This window comes from Trachemys scripta, chromosome 2 (genome assembly GCF_013100865.1).
Source record: "Trachemys scripta elegans isolate TJP31775 chromosome 2, CAS_Tse_1.0, whole genome shotgun sequence".
Classification (NCBI taxonomy): domain Eukaryota; kingdom Metazoa; phylum Chordata; order Testudines; family Emydidae; genus Trachemys; species Trachemys scripta.
Window position 1 is genome coordinate 68,644,274 of NC_048299.1, and position 23,855 is coordinate 68,668,128.

The 23,855-nt window shown below is 40.8% G+C and overlaps 1 protein-coding gene across 2 annotated transcripts in view; it reads left to right on the top strand.

Moving 5' to 3' along the window:
- RARB (retinoic acid receptor beta) overlaps positions 1–23,855 on the top strand; it is a 294,582-nt gene that overhangs the window by 268,416 nt on the left and 2,311 nt on the right. For both annotated transcript variants that reach the window (XM_034760797.1, XM_034760798.1), the window contains exons 5-7: positions 5,524–5,700; positions 16,356–16,560; positions 18,166–18,324. In XM_034760797.1, the coding sequence (XP_034616688.1) occupies positions 5,524–5,700; positions 16,356–16,560; positions 18,166–18,324 (541 nt within the window). The remainder of the gene's footprint in view (positions 1–5,523; positions 5,701–16,355; positions 16,561–18,165; positions 18,325–23,855) is intronic.

The window sequence follows — 23,855 nt, forward strand, 5'->3', positions numbered from 1 at the left end:
ACCCTAGGGAGTGCCTTCCTGAGCTGAGTAACCCAGTGAAGCTGGACCTAGTTTGACTTAAAGACTTGATCTGATCATTCCTCATGGGAGGCTAAGACAAGTGGTTGCTGATGTGGAGTCAGAACAGAGAACTCTGGAGGCATAGGAGCAACCCCTGTTTGCCTGGTTTTGTAATGCTTATGGCATTCACTGACTGTTTAGCTCAGCGATTCTCAAACGTCATTGCACTGTGACCCCTTTTGACAACAAAAATTACAGAACACCCCATGCCATAGGGGGGCCCACAAAAAAAGCGAAGTTGCTCGGGCTTCAGCAGGGCCGGCGTTAGACTCCCTGGGGCCCAGAGCAGAAAGCTCAAGCTCAAGCCCGAACCCGAGCCCTGCCATCTGGCGTCGGCTTCAGCCCCATGAGACAGGACTTGGGCTTCGGCTTTCTGCCCTGTGCCCCAACAAGTCTAATGCTGGGCTGAATGAAGAGAATGTGGCTAGCAACTCTGCTAGTTTATGGTGCTTGGGTTGAATAAGAGTCTTGTTCATTAACACTCTCTCCCCTCCCCCCCCCCCCCCCCCCCCCCCCCCCCCGCTACCTCAAGAGAGCTATTTTGGCTTAACCAGGATCTTATGGCCCTGCAACTTCAGAAAAAGTTCAGTCTCTAAGCCATAGATACATAAAAACTGATTGAATACCACTACTGTCTTCAGGTTCACAGACAGCTTCACCCCTATATCTAAATTGTAGACTGTTTAAATCACTGATCTGACTACGCTCTGGTTATCAGCTCAGCGTTTTAGATGGCAATCTGTTTTATGAACCCATCATTACTATGTCATGCCCCTGCCTATATCTTAACAGTTAGACCCATAAGCACTGGGTTTGGGCTTTCACAGCTGCTTGCCCCTGATTATAGAACTTGGGGATCAGAATGATCACAAACCTCACTGTTCCGAACAAAATGCAATCTCACTTCTTTAGCTTAGTACTTTTCTAATGCCAAAGTTTTAAAAAGTTCTTACCTTACTGGGATGAAAGGGAGAAATTGAAGAGTCGTGTATTCGTTAGAATTTGTCAGATGCTCATGCCATGTTGATTAATTAATTTGCAGGGTTTGGTAATACAATAAGCTGTCCTTTATGAGGCACATGAAATTGAAATATGGAAATCAGAGAACTGCTAAGAAATTAGAAATAAAGCATAATTTAAAAAATTATGAGGCCAAAGAAAGCTAGAAGTGCATAACGTTTTTTATTCCACTTTATTGCTGGTAACAATATATTGCAGACAGACGATTACCTAGTCATGCTTTTATTGGGGGCCTTATTTATCATTTAGTAGAACAGTGAATCTAGACATCTTGTGAAAGACCGTTTTGCTACCACGTGCAGTGTGCGGATTGGTTCTGTAAACTGCTTCACAATTTAAGAAAACAACAACAACCCTAGAGATGTTTAATAAAGATATTGAAATAAAGTGTACAACTGCTCAGACCTCGTGAGCTTACTGGCCTGGAACTTTTGAAAGAGGAAACTCTGTTCCATTGGTAGGATTCTTTTACATTTTTAATAGCACTGTGTTTGACACCGATTTTGGTATTTTTTGTTTTTAACAAGAGCAAAAGGCTCTAGAATCTGTAACAGCAGAAGACAGAAGAGCAAAATGGCTAAGACCAAAAAAGTACTGCAGAGGGATGCAACCCTAGGAAATCTAGCTAAGCATTTGGAGTGCAAATATCAGAATATATACCAGCAGATCAAGGGACGTGATCATTCCCCTCTATTTGACATTGGTGAGGCCGCATCTGGAGTACTGTGTCCAGTTTTGGGCCCCACACTACAAGAAGGATGTGGAAAAATTGGGAAGAGTCCAGCAGAGGGCAACAAAAATGATTAGGGGACTGGAGCACATGACTTATGAGGAGAGGCTGAGGGAACTGGGATTGTTTAGTCTGCAGAAGAGAAGAATGAGGGGGAATTTGATAGCTTCTTTCAACTACCTGAAAGGGGGTTCCAAAGAGGATGGATCTAGGCTGTTCTCAGTGGTACCAGATGACAGAACAAGGAGTAATGGTCTCAAGTTGCAGTGGGGGAGGTTTAGGTTGGATATTAGGAAAAACTTTTTTCACTAGGAGGGTGGTGAAGCACTGGAATGGGTTACCTAGGGAAGCGGTGGAATCTCCTTCCTTAGAGGTTTTTAAGGTCAGACTTGACAAAGCCCTGGCTGGGATGATTTAGTTGGGGATTGGTCCTGCTTGAGCAGGGGGTTGGACTAGATGACCTCCTGAGGTCCCTTCCAACCCTGATATTCTATGATTCTAATATTCTTATTTATTCTTGAGCTCTGCAAGGAGCAGTTTATTTAGGAACCCAAGACTTTTTATACTAGGTGTTCTGTGCTGGAGGAAATATATTTTCCCCTTTTAAAAATTGTGTTTTGTGAAAAATAAGTTTTAGAAAATTTTATTTCCATCCCTTCTATAAGGTGTCCCCATTGCTAACAATTACAACGAGAAGAAAAAAGAGTCTACTTACAATAATTGAAGAATAATTCTTTCATATTAAATTCCCCAGGTCATTTGAATTAACAGGTACATTTGCTGGGCAAGTGTAGCTCTTTTAATGATGAGAACCAGCAAGCTGTTTAAAGATAATGGATTTCAAAAGTCCATCATAAATAGATCTGTTTTATTACTGTCATCCAGCTAAGAGAAAGTGCCTTAGTACTGTAATTTCTCTAGAGATGTCATACTTTATAATATAATTGAGTGTAACTATGCTTCTTATCCCTTGAGACTGATATTATTTGTAAGTCTACAGCTGTGTTACATCTAGCCTCAAGATAAAGGGAGAAATTTAATAGAAAATACTCTGTGGACCTGCTTCAGGTTGTCCCAAACAACGCTTTACTAGCCGAGAGCGTAAAAATAGGCATCCTTCAGGTATTTTGTTCTTTGTAGCTGTTCTACTTTAAAGTTACATGACTACTGTTCTGTACTGTTACAGAGATAATATATTAATACACCTCTACCCCGATATAACGCTGTCCTCAGGAGCCAATAAATCTTACCGCGTTATAGGTGAAACCATGTTATATTGAACTTGCTTTGATCCGCCGGAGTGTGCAGCCCCGCCCCCCGGGAGCACTGCTTTACTGCATTATATCCGAATTCGTGTTATATCGGGTCGCATTATATTGGGGTAGAGATGTATATCATGACACTGGCATTCAGCAAAGGTATTTGCTGAATTCCTTGATCACCACAGTTGCATTAGAATTAGAGCATTGCTGCTTTTGCTAAGGAAAGATAGCCAGTATCCTTGATTAAACCACAGTGGTACCTATGAGCCTTGTTCCATTTGTAAAGTGGCTTTTAAAGACAGTAGGGATTCCAGCACAGGGTGCGTATTTTCCTGAATATATTGTTCTGTATTGTTATGTGGCGATAGAGCGGATTGCAATGGAAAATAAAAATAATTGAAAAAATGGGATCAATTTATGGGGCAAAAATGACTATTTAATTGGATTTCATAGCATGGTTGGACTTTGCCGCCGATAAAGATGTCACTAGTGAGCATTAAGTATTGTTCCGCCATATGTGCACTAGTATGGGATTACGGGAAGCACAGTCCTTAAACCTATGCATGGATTGCTCTTGGAAAAGGCACCCAAAAAACATGCTTCTCCAAAACTCCCCATGTTTGAAGTTTTTTCACTGCATGGATAGAGAAGATCTCCAAGCATTGCTAATCGGTTTCTGTTTCCAACAGGCATTTTATTAACCCCATGTTTTATTGTTCAACCTCTACATTGATGATGTAGAATCAATTTTATGTAGGACGGCTGCAAAAACATAGCTGTTTTCAATGAGACTTATCACAGTATTCATTACCAAATAAAATGTTAAAAGATTTCCATTTGCAGCATTTGGAAAATAATGCATTAGCAATTTTAGATCCAATGCCTATGAATCTGGCAACTAGTATAATTAAACACCAAATTATTGTGTTTTATTAACTACCTCTTCTCTTCAGTTTGCATAATAGGGAGTTAGATTTACATTTTGTTAAGACTGCTGTGCATTACTTTTAATAGACAACACGTCAAACTTCTCTTTGCCAGAAGTGTAGCATGATAAAATAACCTTATATGAGACTGATGAAGATTTTGTTCACACTTGCTGGTTTCATGCAACGTCTTTTTTTCCAGATGGATACCCTATTGTAAAATGATTTCCTGCTTTAGGCTCTGCTTTGTGTAGCTCTATCCTATGCCATCTTTCTATGAACTGGATAAACTGCTTATTAAATTTAATTACAGCCTGAATGACTGCACATCTTGATCTTATTTTTCCCCTGATGTACTGTATTTCACCAAGGTCCTTGAGGATGAAATAAAATAAATCTGAAGGATGCATACTCAGTAGCTGCAAGAAATAATTCAAAGGGCATTACAGTGACTGTTAACCCATTACTTTTGGTCCATTTTGAAGGGAATTATTTATGTTTAGAGTTATAGAGACATTTCCTCTTGTCTTCTCTTGTGTCATTAAAAAATCAAGCTGATTTTAATAGCTCCGCAGGATAGATTTTAAATAGAAATAATGGGGTATTGTTTCTGTCTTTTTGAAAAGAGAGCACAGTTAAACATAGAGATGACTGTTAGAGGTATGGATTCATGTAAATGTTACAGACTTGATTCTCCACTCCAACTCAGTTTTGGGGGTGGGAGGAGATTAGCCTCCTCTTAAAACTGTGAAAACATAAACTCCATCACTTCAACATGGATCTTGCAAGGAGACATCTTAATCCAAAGTCCATCTGTGTGTTTATATATAGGCACAACTAGTGAGGGAATACGTTTTTTTAGAATGTCTTCATAATACCCGAAGTTTGATAGGCAAATATGTTGTAAAATACTGAACTCTGTACTCTCAAATGAATGTACTACCTTCAACAATTGTGCATAGTGCTTTCATAGTCAGAGGGAGAGTTGTAGCATTATGTAAAGAATTACTCTTCAATTCATGAGGGACGGTATTTTGAGAGAGCTGTAAAACTTTCATAGAGCCACAGAGAGATAAATTAAGTAGAACCAATTTTCTAAGACCTTAAGTATGTGAAACTCTGTTCCAAAATGTTTTGCTGCTTTTTCCAGATGAGGAGCCAATATTCAAGATCCACTGTTCATTTTATTTTCAGGGGTTCAAATGTAAATTGTCTGTCTCAATGCACTCATTATATAATGACAGGGAAGAATGATGATAGTGGCATTTGGAAATGTTTAAGTTCATTTGTATTCTGCGTACAGATGGCCTCTGTAATCATAAGTAACAGAAACATTCAAAGAATTTTTAGGAGACTAATCCAAGTTTAAAAACAGCAGCATCACAACAGCAAACTTTGCAGAAAATGCCTGGAATGCTAATAGAAAGCACTTCTAGTAGAAATACTGAGTTATTATTTTACTAGCAAATCAGTCACTTCACTGAACAGGAGATTGCTGATTTATGATGTCTTCTCTTCTTTCCAGAACTCTAGTGCAGACCATCGGGTTCGACTGGACCTTGGGCTTTGGGACAAATTCAGTGAACTTGCTACAAAGTGCATTATTAAAATAGTGGAATTTGCAAAACGATTGCCTGGCTTTACAAGTTTGACCATTGCAGACCAGATCACCCTGCTTAAAGCAGCCTGCCTGGACATCTTGGTATGTATCTGTACCTTACAATCTATCGTTGCATTACAGATGTATTTTATACTGCACTGTGTTGCAGAAGTCATCAGTGAGATAGAACCAGGTTTTGTGCCAGTTCTACTGGTGTACATGAATCAATGGGCTAGTTAGTGTAACTGAGAGCAGAGATTAGTGTGTACATACAGATATATTACTTAGGATGATCTTTATTCTTACCCTTTTAGAAACCTATATCACCAGTAATGTGACAAAGGATACGTGAGAGAAGAGAAGGGAAAATAAAGGTTACCCCTTAAAAGCATGGGATCTGTCCTCAGGCTCTGTTGATTTTAGCCTGGCTACATGAAGAGCAGAATTTGGCCATATGTATCTACTCAAATGTGTTTAAATAGTGGTGAAAACAATTTGCACCCCCCCCCCCATTGTTAATGAGAAAGTGAGGTTTCATTATGAACACTACACTTATGGGTCTACATAGAGGATGCCTAGAAAGACAGTTCACCATATAATAGCCTTGGATGGCTTTTACCTCTGATGCCATGGATGTGATGAAAGAGTACAATGATGATGATAAATCTTTAGATCAAGATTTTCCCAAGTTGTAATGATGGAATCTGCTGAACCTAAAGGTGGAGGCAGGTGCAGAGCCAACCCTTAAATGCACCATATGTCAATACAAAAAACTTCTGGTGGCGCTAAAATTCACTATAGAGAAGTACTTTCAAATTAACACCATTACATTTTAGCAAAATGCCAAGTTTAATTTTAAAATCAAACGTGAGGGAGTATACTCAAGAGCAGGGAACTGGACCAATAGAACTTTGGGGTTTGACTTCTGATTCTGCAACCGATAGTCACTTTGTCTGTTCGGGCAAGTCACTTAACCTCCCCCGCCTCAGTTTCCCCATCTGACAAACGGGGGTAACAACACTGACCTAATGTTCTTCAACAGAGTGCAGTGAGGATGAATTATTTGTTTGCAGAGAGCTCAGAGATCCTCAGATGAAAGGTGCTCTAGAAATGCAAATGAACTATTATTAATCACTAGAGTAATTTATAACAAAACTGAAATTGCGCCAAGAACAAAATGTGTTTGGGGAAAAATAATGATCTTCTCATCTGGGTTTCTGATGAGCAGAACTATGCCTGTCTTTAGTAAACCCCAAAGTGTATGCAATGCCTCTGTGGGCCTGAAAAGCCTTCTGTTAGATGTCTATACCTCTACCCCGATATAACGCGACCCAATATAACACGAATTCAGATATAACGCGGTAAAGCAGTGCTCCGGAGGGGGTGGGGCTGCGCACTCTGGCGGATCAAAGCAAGTTCGATATAGCGCGGTTTCGCCTATAACACGGTAAGACTTTTTGGCTCCCGAGGACAGCGTTCTATCGAGGTAGAGGTGTATTTTGTTTGGCCTCAGCCAGGAGTTTATCCTAGAGAATTTTCAGTTAAAGTAATTAATCATGGAATCTCTAGAAATGCTCAACTTCAAATGAAATCATATTGAGGGGAATATTAACTGCTCTGACCTTTTCTTCTTGTTTTGTCAAAAGCCGTTTTGAAGGATCTCTAATAGGTGACATTGATCTATGGGAGAAACGGAGAGAGAGGGAGAGAGGAGATTCTCTGGCCTATAAAAAAGAGCAAGTTGAGGTTTCCCTACAGTTTCCAAGATTCACCTCTCATTGGCCCCTTGCTTATAGGCTTTCATTCATACTGGACTGTCTCATCATTATTGTGTGTGGTCTCTCCACAAGGCAGAACCATTTATTCCCAATTGCATGCCTGTCGTTGTTAGCACTGTTATGATAAGACCCAGCTAAGTTCTTCTTACACCAGAAGGCATACAGTAATTTATAAAGGATGACATGTCTCAAGCGTATTCTGCCTGAGTTATGGGTAGAGAATTGATTTATAATTGTGAAGTTGAAGTGACAAATGGTTAATATATTGCTGCCAGAACGGTATGGGGAGAGTATACGTATCTTAATTCTTCACCCCTGAATCTTAGCTCTTAAGATGCCTCCTTTCTATTTGGGGCCTGTTGTTCCATAGGAATGCTCCTCAGCTGTAATTCTGATTGGTTCAGATCCAAATGTTAACTCTCTCTCAGCACTGAAGGCTAGCTTAGCTTCGAGGATATGCTCTATCTCTATTTTGTGTGCCTCTCTAATGGCTATACTAGTTGCACATATTCCTTAGCTGTAGGTTATTAACATTTTTAAAAATGTGAGGTGTAGACTTCGTAGCTGGTGCTTTATCTTAAATTTTCAAATACCCCTAGCTTACGGTCAAAGAGACTGAGTGAAAATGTATTTGGTAGATTTTACAAAAACATAAGTGGTCTTTATCTTAGTAATAGCAAAATGATTGATGTTTAACTCTGCAAGTACATAGCAAAGACTGATTCTTGAGAAAGTGATGCATCATATCACAGGAAATATGGCAACTTTCAAGCCACACTTCAAAAGTTTATCAAAGCATGACCCTCCTCATTATCTGCCCATCTTTCCTCTGCTCCTCTCAAAAAAGGAAAGAGACAAAACTCAACGCAAGTTACAGCAAAAAACTTAAATTGCCAATAAAGGGAAAAAACCCTGAAATTTGTCAAAAATAAGCTCAGGCTTCTATATAGTGGAGAGACATAACTTTTCCCTTTGACATTTATGCAGATTTTATGTGACTATTTTATGTGCTGCTTAAAAAGAAGAAAAAGACAATTACCATAACAACCACAGAATCATGTGGCACATCTTCTGTCTGTGAAATGCCCAGCACATTAACTAAACCTGCGCTACCTGAATAGGAATGCAATGCCATATTTTTATTTAAGTTAAATGTCAGTAATTTTAGCAATGTATTAATAATGTATGTTTTTTTCCTGCAATAATCCATTTCCCCTAATTATAAAGATGTGTTTTAAACCCTTTATTTGATTTTACATTAGTACACAAATGCTGCACATACATATGCATGCTGCACACATACCACACATACGGGATGAACATTGCACTTACATGTACACACCACACAGTGCCTATATGTGCATATTGCCGAGATCATAATGCGCACACACACTGAATATGCACCACATATGTATTGCTCCCACACATACATACCACATACACATTCACAACTATTTCTTTCCTTGTTTTGTGAACAGGGGGAAATGAATCTTGGTGGTGATCTAAGGGAATGGTGCATGCTGAAGGCAGCTGGAGTGAATGCCTGATGTGTCAATGCCTCTCATGACACCATTTTTGTTCCTGCCTTGGGAACTCAGCAAATGGTGTTTATTGTTACTTGTCTAATGTGGACATGGGATGAGAGCATGTTTTCACAGCTGGAATATACCTACATTCTAATGGGGGGACATATAGCTTTGAAATATTTGCGCTAATCTGGTCAGCTAAAACAATAAAGGTTTTGTAGGGTGCTCAACACAAACTAAGATCCGATAAGAAACAGAATTTCAGGTGTTGTGAATGTACTCTCCTCCTCTTTGCCATGTCTAGAAGCCATTCCTCCATCATTGTATTCCTCCACTTTTCTGCTGCTTTTGACAATATAGACCATCCAGTTGGTCTCTTCCTGGGGCTTCTCTGATTTGTATATTTCCTGGCTCTTCTCTTACCTTCCCAGGTGCTCTTTCCCAGTTGCTTTTGGTGGATTCTCCTCTTTCTCCATCCCCCTCTCCCAGTTGGGGTTCCATCTGCTGTCTGCCCTGGGCCCATGTCTTTTTTCCCTGTTCACTTGTGCTCCTGATGACTTCCCTCTTTCTCTCTCATGGGTCTCTAGTCTCACCTCCCTATTAAGGAGTGTAGAATCTGTTATTATTTATGTGCGGACAGTGTGCGTCTCATTCAGTCTCTTACTCCCTGCAACATCTTTCTAACTTCCCTGTATCACTTCTTGGATTCCCCACTGCTTCCACAGACGAAACATATCAAAAACATATCCTCACCACTTTCTGCGTGATGTTTCCCTAGCCTGGCGAATGGGCTATTTTTTGCTCCTCTCTGTACAGCTAGACTGACTGACTCCCCTATCTGGAGCAGGCTGCCCTAAACACGCCAGTCATCCTTCTACATTCAGTTCAGTGGGATATGATGTGTTTTTTCCTGCACCAATGGTGGTGTGCCCTCCCAGGGGAGGGAGGGAGGGAGGAAGAGCCTGATTTGTGGCATTGGATTCCCCAATCTGAGGTGAAGTTGTTCAACTTCTCCTGCCACTAGCCTCTGAAAAATTTATTTTATGGGAAAGCAGAACAGTATTACCCTCTATATTCTCATGTAAGTGCAAATAATTATGTGTGTGGATACACACAGTAGTAATGAGCCAAGGAGTCCTTCCCAGGCAGCTCCACCTCTGAACAGACAAGGATGTGCTGCCTGGGCATATGGAAATTTCTTTGAAGTTTCTGCCATTTACTAAACTCTATATGCCTCTCTGCTTGTAGAGAGTTTGTGAACTGTGCAGGAGTGTTTGTCCGGCTGCTCTCTGGCTCTACAGGACATATATACCCTGCAGGCCTCAAGAGCCATGGATACTGGAACACACCAGATCTGGGAAGCCTGCAGAGCTTTTTAACTGCAGGGACAGAAGGATGCTTGGCCCTAGAAAAATTCCCTTCAGTTCTGTGGAACTTTCAGGAGTGCAGGATTAGCCTGGACTGTCTTGTCTTGTGGGGTCACCTCTCTCCACAATGGAAATTCATCCACCACCCTGTCCTGGTGAGTAGGGGATGCTGCCACTTCTCTGCTTGGGTCACTAGGCAGGAGGAGATTAGAAGCAATGGGCTCACAATCTGCACTGTCCTGCTGTTGCTAATCCTCTTCCTCTGGGCTGGGGGCTTCCTCTTCCCTAACCCTACACTGATTCTTGTTTTGAGGCAGGCTGGGACCTCCTGTTATTCTTTGGGTACACCAGGGAAAAGGGGTTTCCTAGTCCATTACCTTGCTGCCACTGCTGCCTCCATGTTGGATGGACCAGGAAGAAAGGGACCACCGCTAGACTCTGATTTTCTTCCTCCCTCTCCTGCTGCCGCTCTTTAGGTTGCCTTACCACAGCCACCAACCAAGCAGTTAGGCCCCTGTGGGATCCTCGTCACCAGCCCCTGTGGGGCTGCTGTGGTCCCTTTCCTGAGCAGACTTGTACCCAAGCAGCACATGTAGGTGGTGTCATTAGGAATGGAGCTGTGGAGGTCAGGAACTCACATTTTTTTTTACCTGCCTAGGGTCCCAGTTTGCCTTAGTTCAGCCCTGCTAACATGAGTCATGCCCAGGATTCTTGTAGAGTTTATAAATTGTCAGAGGCCTTGTGGGCTTTGTATGGTAACTAACTACCACTGTGAACTCTTAAAATCCAGCATACCCTGGCAGTTTGACTATGGCTATGAACTTCATAAACTCCATCCAGTGTGGGCTGTGGAATTCTTTTCAACTCAGAAAAATTGTAGTGAATAATACCAAGCTCTGGAGAACAGTTAGAGGCATCTGTCCTCATTGAGAATGTCATAATTTAAGCCAAATCTGAAGCCAAAACTTGTAAAGATTAAAATGCTACTAAAAATAAAAATAATTCAGAAAACTTTGCGGAAGTGATTGCTTCTTATTTTACAAGTTGCCATATCTGGATTTCTTCTCTGTTTATCTATCAGTGAACAGAAAAATTCTCCTGTGGCAAGGGAGCAAACGTAAGTAATTCCACACAAATTGGTTTAATATTGGCAAAGTCAGTAGAGAAAAGGTTTGTTGAAAAATTGGTCACAGCCTTAATAATGGAGAGATTACTGTCACTTCATAGTTCTATCTATTGTTGTCTGTAGGTGAGAAGGAAAGTTCAGTCTGTCTTCATTCCTTTGGTACAAGAAGTAAGAATTTCTCAGCTCTAATCCCTAAAATTATCATTCTTATTTTGGGTGTTGTAAAAACCCATGCAGTGACACGAAGGCGGCATTTTTGTGTGCAAAATAATAGGTGCAAACTGACAATTATGTGGACATGCCACTGCTGGATTTTAGTGAGAGCACCTGCTGTGGCTTCTGTTTCTGGGAAGTCGAACTGTCTATCAAACCAGTTAAAAAACGTGAAAATATTTTTGAAATAAAGTCAAGACTGCCTTTATAAATCTGTTTAAAAGACACTGCTTTACAGTAGTGAGAGCTTTGTAAATTTAGCTTCCTGGATGTGTTCCTTTTCCTTTTGTGTAACATGTTTATTTTGCTATTTGTTCTTCTTAAAACAAAGGACGCTTTAGTCATGCATAAGAACTTTATTTATGGCTGCAAGTGGCATTTAACTGCAGTGTGACAATTAAAACACTTGGCTTCACTACGGAATCGAAACAATATTAAAAATGTTAGGGGTGGATCTTTCTAGACAGTGATTCAGTTTAAAACAAAAATATCACTGTATCTGTCTCTATTCAAAGTACTGACATTCCCCGTGTGTTCTTCAATGAATCTAAGCTTGATATTTACTTGACAAGGAGTTTGTTTAAGAAAGGGCTTAATAATGATTATGTAAGGCCCTTATGTTTTTCTGTTCTGCATGACGGGAACAAGTGCTACACAGTTCAAAATGTTTTAACTGACCTGTTCCATGGTTTAACCATAAGGTGGTATGGAAGGAGGCACTTGAAAGAAATCTGCGAACTGATTGCTCCAGTCAAGTTCAGGTGCAATGCAGAAGAGAGACATCCAAGCTTCTGCTGTGCCAGTGTTTTAATGCCCCTTCTCTGTCACATGGTCAACAGCACCGCTGACAAAGGCATTTCCATAGCCGTGCCATTCTGGCAAAAATTGGATTCATAATGCTCAACTGGTGCAGCTCCCTGGCACCTATGATGGAAGCTGTAATGTAGACAATGTTCAAGTATTTTTAGCACCATGTCATTCAACCCCACTCTGAGTCCCACCCGTATGCATTATTGAGGCAGAATGGTGGGGGTGGGGTGAATGGTACTAGAATAAAGGGCTCTACACTTGGGCTATGGCTTAACTTTGCAAATTATCTTGCAACTTCAAATTAAAAAGAACTGATATCTGAGAATTGCCGGTCAGAAAGTTGAAAATCTGACCGGCATTGGCTACTGTCAAATTGGGATACAACTGTTGTCGCTATGGTTCTCATAGCGAAGGAGTTATACCCCTAGATGTTTTATAGAAGGAAGCTCAGTGTTCCCAAATAGCACCAGCAGAGGAGTACACTAGATAACTTCGATAGGGTTTCTCCAGCTCTGAGTTCCATGATAGAAGGAGCAAAGCAAATTACACTCTTCACAACGAACAGCATGCTCTGCTAAGAGATAGATGTGTTTGTTTTCTCTACAGTCCATTGGGTTAAGGTGTATAGAAAATTCTTGCTCCTTCAGCAGTTCATTTTATCTCTTCTTTTATTATAATTTTTTTAAAAACGATTTAAGAAAACAAATCATTGACAAAAAAGCTGCAGGAAACTGTGGGGTCCCTAAAGTGCAACACATGGTACACCTCTACCCCAATATAACATGAATTCAGATATAACGCGGTAAAGCAGTGCTCCGGGGGGCGGGGCTGCACACTCCGGCGGATCAAAGCAAGTTCAATATAACGTGGTAAGATTTTTTGGCTCCCAAGGACAGTGTTATATTGAGGTAGAAGTGTATTATAAGTTCCTGGGGAATGAAAGTGGAAAAGATGCTTTGCCCACCTTTACTTATTGGCAATATAAGTGTGTAGTTTGTTAACATCTGCTAATAATCCTGAAATATACATTGGGCTAGTATCCATTCTTCTGTAAAGATTCAGACCATCTGACCTACCAACACTGTCTTAAACAAGAACATTTACCCTGGAGGGAATTTGTGGGCAGCAAAGTGTTAGAAGTGCCATGAATTAATCAGAATTGTTCATGTTGCTACCAGTCGTATTTGCCTTTATGCCTTTTTTGATCATTGATTTAAAAGGAATTTTGAGAGCATATTCTAATTCAAAGAAAAATATATTTAATTCTGACCCACACATCCTCTCAGCCCAAATTCTTAATACTTTGATGTATGCCCAGACTATGGACTAAGACAGAAAATGGGGTGCGGGGGGGGGGGGGGGGGGCGGCGGCGGCGGCGGCTTATACAGAGATATACCATATTAGGACTTTTACAGGAGGTTTAAAAAGAGAGCGAAAAGCTTCCCTGTAGGTCTCTTAAATGCCATTCCCTCTGATTCTCCTCCCCACTCATTTGAAACATTGTTGCCAGGCAAAGATGAAAGAACCAACCGCAGATTGGTCAGCAGCCAAGTATTTGAGGGCTTCTGAGTAAGAGCTTCGGTAGCTATAGAAATAATTAAAACTCGCTCTGTGCTAGGTTGTATTTGTGTAAATCTTTTTTGTTGAGTCTCTTAAACAAAGTAAGCTGGCTGTACAGGAAATAGATGCAGTCAAGCCCTGATAAAGTAGCATTGTGAAGGCAAAGAATATGAATGTAAGCTGAGCCAGCTAATCAATTATATTTTTGTGTGTTCTTTAAAAGTAAAACCTGAAATTTTATAACCTGTTTTTCACCATGTGTAACCTGAATGTATGTGATGGGCTGCATCAGTTTTACTTAGATCCTTGTACCCATTTCTTTATTAAATCAATAACTGTATAAATTAATCCATGCCATCCAGGAAATCTTTACATATAATGGTTTTGTCTTGATTAGCATAAGAGTTCTTTCCATCTCTTAAGAAATGCCTGGCACCTACATACTGAATGCATCACTCTGGTACCATAGAGCTACCCCGGCAGCACTTACTAATCGAATGCAGAGCATTCTAAATGTTTTATCTGTGCATTTTCCCCCCTATGTCGAGTCTTCCCCCTCCTACAATGGAATGTTCTACTTTGCTGAGGGTCAGTCATGACTGGCCTTACACATGCGAGAAAACGAACTGAAATCTACGCTGCCTCAACTCATAAAACAATACAAGATGCTATCAACGGCAGGAAAAGGAACCTCTTCCCCAGCCAACAGGGTTCCCAGTGTTCTGATTGCTGAACAGGACAAAGTAAAGGAGCTTCAGAACCTTGAGGAAGTCTGGGTTCTGATTGGCTGGTGAGCAGGTTGTAACTTCGAACATGCCGAAAATATTATAACAGAAGAAGAAAAAGTTGGGCCAGCTCTGCAGACCGTCTGTCACAAGCTCAGAAGTGAGTTCCCAGGCTGGCAAAGGAAAGGAGCACTTGCAGAGGTGTTAAACTCAGCCACTGGGGGATGGAGAACTTTTTGTGTTGCTCTCTAGAGATCTTTCTACCAGCTCGAGGGAGTGGGCGCTGGTGTGCCTTCAAAACCAGAAAGGGTCACCAGGACAGAAGGTCTTTGAGGGCAAGGGATGTGAAGGGGAAAAAACTGAGAACTTTCGTCTCTGGGGGGGTTGTCTCCTTACACACCAAGAGAAAAATGAAATAGCAATAGGCTCAAATCCTTCCCCCATTAAAGTCAGAGGCAAAAATCCCACTGACTTGAAATGGAGGCACGAGCAAGCTCAACATTTGCGTCTGTAGCAAAGCTTTATGGGAACAGAGATATTTAGATGAACAAAAGATGAAAATCACATTATTGATGGGGCAAGTAATCAAAATACAGTCACTGTATCGGCATATGATTTTTCACTGAAGTGACTGCCCAAAACAGATTTTCTCAAATGTGAGCCTCACAGCCAGCTGCATGCTGTCAGGAAACAATAGTGAAATGCAGTATTTGTTATAGGTGAAAAATGCTTTTACGCTTCCACAGAACTATCCCCTCTGTGCTGCCTGCTCACTTACTAGCTACCAGCCCTAACCATCTCCCAGGAAGTGCAGCAATCTAGGAGAGGCGGTAGGGACCGGCGTGAGAGTGGAAGAACACTTCAGAATGTATTGGGTACTAATTGAAAGTGTATTGTTCTGTGGTGATCTGTTCATTTGAAAAATCACAACTGTGAATTTGCCTTTGCTTCTTTACGTGTCCTACCACTCCCAGTTAGGCCCTCTTCCTACTAGGTCTGCTAACTCCTACAGAGCTGATTGTGTACAGATGGTAGCACAGTCCCGTTCGCTATCAAGTCTCCCTCTGGTCCCTGCAGTTCCACTCAGTTCTGTTACTTCTCTGGTGCACACACAGAGGGGACAGGCTCAGGAAAGTTTTTGTCTCCTTATTCATAAAATTTTTGAGACTTTACGTGGAATTGGAGCAGTTATATAGAACAGATCCAAAAGAATCATTAAAATGTGTATAAGCCCAAACACAAAGCTGGTGTGCTGTTACTGATAGGACCGAGGACTATATGTTAGGAGCCAGGGTTACAAGGAAACAGCACTGTACATTTAGGCTGATAGTGGGTACTAAAGGTTTATTGTGTATCTATCAGGATAATGCGCATGACTTACACAAACCCTGGGAACAGAAGACTTGTGATCATTTTGGCTAAATGGGAATTCATGGGAGAAGTTTGCCAGAAAATTGCCAACTTTTTAAACATTTAGCAGAGTGAAAACTGGGCATTTTCATTTTGTCTCCATGCACTTTGTAATAATGAATTTTGGTAATAATAGCACAAATCTTAACTTTATGTAATAAATGTTTTTGGATATGTGTACTGTGGCCTCATGAGTTTGCTATGTCACAAAAGATGTCATTCTTTTTCCCTCCTCCCACAGATCCTTAGAATTTGCACAAGATACACACCAGAGCAAGACACTATGACATTTTCAGATGGCCTTACCCTAAACCGAACTCAGATGCACAATGCTGGATTTGGTCCGCTAACTGACCTTGTGTTCACATTTGCCAACCAACTCCTGCCTTTGGAAATGGATGACACAGAAACAGGCCTACTTAGTGCCATCTGCTTAATTTGTGGAGGTATTGTACAGTGTGAACTTGGATACTTTAAAACCAAATCCATTAGGATCTTTCCTTTCTTAATAATTTACATTACATATATAATTATTATATATTTTAGCAAATAGATATTTAGATAAATATAATATATATTTATTTTATATATCTATGTAATACATTAATTTCTATATGCAAGTTACATTCAGGGCTTTTCACTTGGCCAAACTTTGTAGTCCTTATACAAATGAAATTGCCTTTGAAATCAGTCAGCTAGATCACTGGGAGTTTTGCCTGAGAGAGGTCTGCAGGATTTATCCCATTGTGTTTTTTTTTTTTTTATTGTAAACTATGTGTGGTATTATATGCACACAAAATAAGCTAACCATTTCTTTTGTACAAGAGGGATTATTAATTTTTTTATCCAACTGCTGTCTGTAAATATGTGTACACATACACGTGTGTATATACACATATGCACACACACATATAGACAGAGAGATCCTGGGCTCAATCCTTCTTTACAAAATTGTAATTATGAACAACATTTTACACAAACAAGTACACTAGTGGTGCTGACTTGATTTCTTGGTTTTGACTATGACATATGTAAACAGACACTCTCAAGTTAAAATCTAGTCAATTTCAAAAAGTAGTTTCAGCTGCACCTGAGTCTCTCTGCCAAATTTTACTACTCTTTTTAAATAATGCTTTCCTTTCACCTTTTACTGTGCAAAACTCTGACACAAGCAGGAAAAACTGACTTAAATTCAAAGTATACACTTAAGTGCTGTAAAATGCACATAGCAACGTTTTTTTTCTCTAATTTCTTTTAGCTATAATACTCTTAGGTGCTACCCACAGCAATAGCTAGCAAAAAATTTTTGAGATGAAGTGTGATTGTTAAACTAGTGGTGTATCTTTAATATAACTTGAGCTTAACTTTTATTTAAATATTTTTCTAAGCATAACCCATCAGAATAACTAGTTTTCTTAACGTGAGATGACATCATTAGTGTGAGTGGCAAATCAGAATCCTTAATATTTGGAGTCAGGTTTCAGAGTGGTAGCCATGTTAGTAAGTATCAGCAAAAAGAACAAGGAGTACTTGTGGCACCTTAGAGACTAACAAATTTGGAGTGACATGTGTTGTAGTTCAGACTAGTGCTGCCATCTGCTGATATGCAAAGGTAATTGACTTGCTCTTGGATCTCTTGATCAAATAACCAAATGTGGCCTTTTAACTTAGTTGAGTCACATTAAGTCTCATTATAAAAATAAACACATACAAAATTAATTTTGAAATGTTACATTTAGCAGCATGCTCATCCCCTGTGGAGGGAGAGACAGGAAGCAGAGTAGTAAGAGTTTTGCGGTGCTCATATTGTAATCCCTCCAAATAACTGAGGAACAGCATGGGTAAGATATGAGGAGACTCGCAGCTTGTTCTCTTCAGGCAGAAGGATGATGACTGAAAGAAGAGACACAGAGGGGTGAGTGTGAAAGAGGAATGAACTAAAAATAGGGAGATCTACAGAGTTTGTCAAGACCATGGAGGAACCTCTTGTTATTTGAAGGTTGTGAACAATGTTAGATTTATACCAATGGCAGAATTTTTATTCTCTCCAGACCGCCAGGACCTTGAAGAACCAGCAAAAGTGGATAAGCTACAGGAGCCATTGCTGGAAGCACTGAAAATTTATATCAGAAAGAGACGACCCAACAAGCCTCACATGTTTCCAAAGATCTTAATGAAAATCACAGATCTTCGCAGTATCAGTGCAAAAGGTATGGTGTGCCCTGGCGTCATCGCCATCACAGTGTCAGGAGACAGCTGGCATGTAGAATTGAATTTATGCATTTAACCCCTACCCCCTTTTATTTTTCTTTGTTGGGAAATCTTTGTTTAATTCTTTTTATCTATGTTTGTACAGCAACCCCCTGTAGATATGCACCATGCTTTAATATTACCATGCCATTTATACTGAAAATGAGATTTTGGGTAAAGATGGGTTAGGAATGAAATTATGCATCACCAGGAACTGTCTACCAGTTATTTTAATATCAGAATCAACCTCCGAACTGTTAATTCAGTTGTTAATCTTCTTTTGTATGCAACTTGTGGTTGATATGTGCTGTTCAACCATCTAACTGCTGCATCGAGGGTGACCAGGTGTTGCAGTCCACCTTCCAGTCTTTTAATTGTGCACTCTCTCCACCACGTTTGACCACCTGTATTGCTGCCCTGTAGTCGAACTCTGAAGATAAGCCAAAATTCTGCATTGTGGTGACCACTCTGTGACGCTCTAGTCCAGTCTCTGTGTCCAAGGTTGCAAACAGGTGGATGTAAGTTAGAGCTTCTGAAATTCATCAGCATGTCTTGTCCAGAGCTGCTGCCACACTGTGAGGATGTAGCTGTTGACCCGGATATGCCACTGTTCATCTGAAATTGGCACTAGGCCGGCAGCACTGGACATGAGTGTATGAACAGCTGCTGAAAAAGGATGTTACAAAGTCAGTCGTAGCAAGTCAGCAGGTGTAGGTTTTTCTTCTGGAGTAGGCAGATCTTCTTATAAAAAGTGTGCAATGCTTATTTATGCCTATTAGGACCATTGTCAGCCTTGTGTACAGCAGGTTGTTTTCATCCGGCATTGCTCTCCATACAGTTTTAATGGTAAAATTACATCTCATCAAAGTTTTGAGGGATCTCTATAAGCCAACACATGCACACAAATTAAATGTTAATGTGTGGCTAAGGCACTAATGGTACAGCTAGCAAGATCAAGTAATTCGCCTAACACCTATCAAAGATGCCTTCAAGAATGCAAGGAAGTTGGCGCCGTTCTGGTGGATCTGTCAGCTGGCATGTGTGTCAATGGGGACTGACTGCCAAGTTGTTGCAGGCTATTTCCCGTTAGCCAGGGTGCAGCTTATCATGGAAATGATAACAAATTGGAGGTTCATCTTTCAAGCTGGAGACAAAACTAGCCAGCTTAGGTATCTTTGTAATAGACTCCCACAAGGATTCATTCGAGCTCCTCTCCTTTTCAACATATACACTTATGACTGACCAACAACCAAGGCTGATAAGTATGTATATGTGGATGACATGATCTGATGTGTGAGATGATCTACATGATATCGAAGGGTCACTCAGCCAGGACACGAATGCTCTGGCTATTTACCTTCATCAGTGGAGACCTACATTAGATGAGTCTAAGACAGTGGCCACAAGCTTCCATCTGAACAATCGACAAGCCAATCAGTCCCTTATAGTCTGTGTTGAGGATTGTCTGCTCCTTTTCCATCCGGCTGTCACTTATTTAGGAGTCAAACTGGACCGCAATCTAATGTACTGGTCCCATCTACAATGCTTAAAGAAAAAATCACCTCCGGCACTTGCTCCAGAGGCTAGCAGGAACTACCTGGGTAGCAGAGACAAATGTTTTATGAACCTCACTCCTGGTGCTGGTATTTGCTCCAATGGAATATTGTGCAGCAGTTTGGGGGCAGAAGTTCAGAGCTGAGTACAGTCACCTTTGTTTCTAGTTGGATGCAGCCTAATTGAATTAGTACATCACAAGTTGCTTTCAAATAGAAAATCTGTTTTTCAGACAGCACCAAAAATCTAACAGATGCAAAACTCCCCTAAGCACAGCTCTGATGGACCAGATTCCTGGATCCAAACACTCCTGAACTTTAGAAACTTAGCCCATCTAATTCAAACTACTCTGTTTTTCACAAATCTGAACTTATTGACAGTGTCTGAGAAACCTTACATTTTAGTGGGTCTGCCAGACAGAATAAGTACATCTCATGGACACACAATAAATTCTCTATTTACTGGATCTCTACGTAGCACAAGTAAGGGTTGGCTCCTATGCCGTTCGGTGCACCTCGGCTCCGAGAGGGAATGATCTCTTAACAGCTAGCTCTGATAAGGAGTATGAACAACCTCCAGCATGTCTCCCCAACACTACTCTTCCTGCACACCCTGAGCCATTCTGCACTGCTTTGGCATCCTCTCTGCCACCTCTGTTAAGTATGTGATTGCATCCAATATCAGGATTCTGGGGACCCGATACTCGTCTCATCATCTTTACATATGTGTAACTGGATTGGCTTCAGTTGAGTTACACCTGACTTACACCAGTGTGAGAGCAGAGGCAGGCCATAAATCTCCAGTTGAACAATTAGTGCACTGACCCATTGCATTACCTGTCCCCCATTTTTAATAGTCAGTATTCTACTTTCTTGAAAGTTTCCAGCCTCTCCTCCCCTGCAAATATCAAAAACAATGCTAGGTTTCTTTCAGCTGCTAGATTTGTCACGAGATTTCTATATGTAAACCAATGGAATCTGTTACGCTGATTATTTTTTTAAAAACTGACAGCATTTGTATTTGACATCATGCCTCAAAACTTTTCCCAGTCGGATCCCAGAAAAGAAGTCAGCATCTTAGTATAGTTGCTTTCAATTAAAATCTAAGTTGTCATAGCTTTAAGACCACATGGCTCTAGGTTAAGAGGTTAGAATTCAATTTATATAGTGAAGTAAAATTTATACGCTGAAGTGAGAAGTTAGCCTTATGGCTTGATGTAAATTAAAAGATCATTCTAGAGGGAAGTTCCAGAACTGGAGTAGAAAGCAAAAGATCTACGTATCATACATAGTTTAATAAAGCTCATAATTTCTTCATGAGGGTGAAGTTCAGAAAGTTAATTGTCTCTCCATCCGGCTAAATTTACAAAGTCAACTTGTAGCAATATGAGGCTATAAAAATGTTTAGGAAAGGTCACCCAGTCTACCATATGTGCTTTTGGGAAATTTTGTCTTATTCCACTTTGCTGTTTTTTTACCATAGCTCTTCTTATCTGTGCAAATTGCAACTAGGCACCTATACCCAAAATTCAGATTTTCAAAACACCTGCTGGACTCCCCCCTAAGCCTGTAGGTGCCTCACTTTCCACTAGTAAAGTCCCCTTAGGGCCTAAATTTCTGCCACTAGGCATGCACGCAGCTGCCTCAGTCCTAACATGACTGAGCAGCTTGCTGGTTAAGCCCCAGTAGGGTTCACAAAGTAGGTATTCCTCCCATCTTGCCTGCTGGCCCAGTCTGGTAGGCATACTCGGTACATGTCCGTTGGACTGAGTCCTACATAAAATATCCACCAACATGTATCTCAGTGATTAGAGCGATACCAGTGTTCAAATTCCCAGTCTGCCTGTTCCTGTGCAGCAGGAACTTGGGTCTCCTATGACCCAGGAGTGTCCTAACCTCTCTCTGTGGCCCAGTGAATGTTTAATTATTTACACAAAAGTGGAACGTCTTCAACAGGAGACACAGAGAGATCCAGCTCAGCCAGTGCTGCCTGCTCAGTTTTAATACAGGACTGACCTGACTTAGGCACCTAACTCCAGGGAAGGGTTCTCAGCCGTGACTCCTGAGTGGTCCACAGGGAGGCACCTCCCTCTCAAGTTAGATGCCTAACACCCTTTGAGGGGCAGGTCTTAGGGCATCCCCCCCCCCCCGCTTTTTCATATGAGTTAGCTCGGGTAGGCAACCTATGGCACGGGTGCCAAAGGGGGCACGCGAGCTGATTTTCAGTGGCACTCACACTGCCCGGGTCCTGGCCACGGGTCTGGGGGCTCTGCATTTTAATTTAATTTTAAATGAAGCTTCTTAAACATTTTAAAAACCTTATTTACTTTACATACAACAATAGTTTAGTTATATATTATAGACTTATAGAAAGAGACCTTCTAAAAACGTTACTGGCACGTGAAACCTTAAATGAGAGTGAATAAATGAAGCCTCGGCACACCACTTCTGAAAGGCTGCCGACCCCTGAGTTAGCTTATGCAGCTCCCTGCTCAGAATGATGCTGCTGCTGCTTCTTAGCTGAACAGTTGGCCATAGCGATTGATCGCCATTTGGTCTGTTCCTGTATGACCACAAGGGCTTAAAAGCCCAAGAGACCAACATTGGAACAGACTTGATGAACCCATGTAATAGCGGGTCTGCCTCCATCCCTCGGTTGGTGGAATTTTATCCTGGATGTTACAAGCCATCCAGAGAATGGCGTTCGCAGGTGATACGTCTGAAAAGTGTAATACGCTGTTTGTGGACAATGGCCCCAGTAGTCTGTAGTCTGGAGCGACTGTAAACATCTGCATTACAAATTAAGTCATTCCACTTGATGCCCAATGTACAACGGTGGCATTTTGTGTGGAAAGCTTCCAGCTTTGTCCAGTCTGAGTGGCATAGTGTCCATGTTTCGTAATCATACAACAGTACAGGGAGGATGCAGCTCGAATAGATTCTAAACTTGGTTGTCGTGCTGAGATTACGTTGCTTCCATATTCGTTTTAAACCCATGGCAGACGCTGCGATGCCAATCCGATGGAGAACCTCCATGTGAGAGTTGGAGTATGCTGGCTTTTATAAGCACCTAACTCTCCCCTTCCATTGTAGAGGGCACCTGGATGCCTAACTTGGGGATGTGAATTTGACTTGATGGCAAGACTCCTAAAAGTTAGGTGCTGCAATGCTCAGCCTAAGTTCCCCTTATGAATTCCACCCTCTGTATATACCTATGAGCAACAGAAAGGTGTTACTATGGTAATTGAAAATGGAAGGGATTTTCAAAGGAGCCAAATTTGTGCCTACAAAATCTCCACCATGCTAGCTATTTAAACCCAGTGTACTGTTATCAAAGTTGCTTGAATTCAGGATAGTTCTAAGATTTATTTGGGGGTTGTACAAGCAGTGAGGGAAATTAAATCCATTATTCTTATAAGCTGCAGGCATGGAGAATTTTCCACATAGGAAATGTCATACTGGATAAAACAGAGGCCTCTTTAGTTAATTGTCTTTTATCTGATAGTGGCCAATACCAGATACTTTAGAGGAAGGTATAAAGAAATCTTAGTATATAATTATGGACCAACCTATACAACAGAAGGCAAGTTTCTTCCTATCCCATTAGTAATTGCTGGCTCATACTCTGAAGCATAGAGGGTTTATAAGCCCTTTTTTATAATGCCATTTCTATATAAAAATACAATTAGTTCAGAGGAAACTGGTGCTATTACCTATGAAGTTTCCAAGAACTTTAAACTACATTCTCAGGGTATTTTATTGCTTAGTAGAGTACAATCCTTTTGTTAGGAGGGATATGATGACATGTTAAAATAGTTTCTATTTCATGGCATATTATGACTTCAGGTTGGAAAGAAGTCAGTGTTTAACCTGTGTTTTTCATATTTACAGTTTCTAGCACTGCATTTCGTAGTCTCTCATACTTATATTTAAAATGT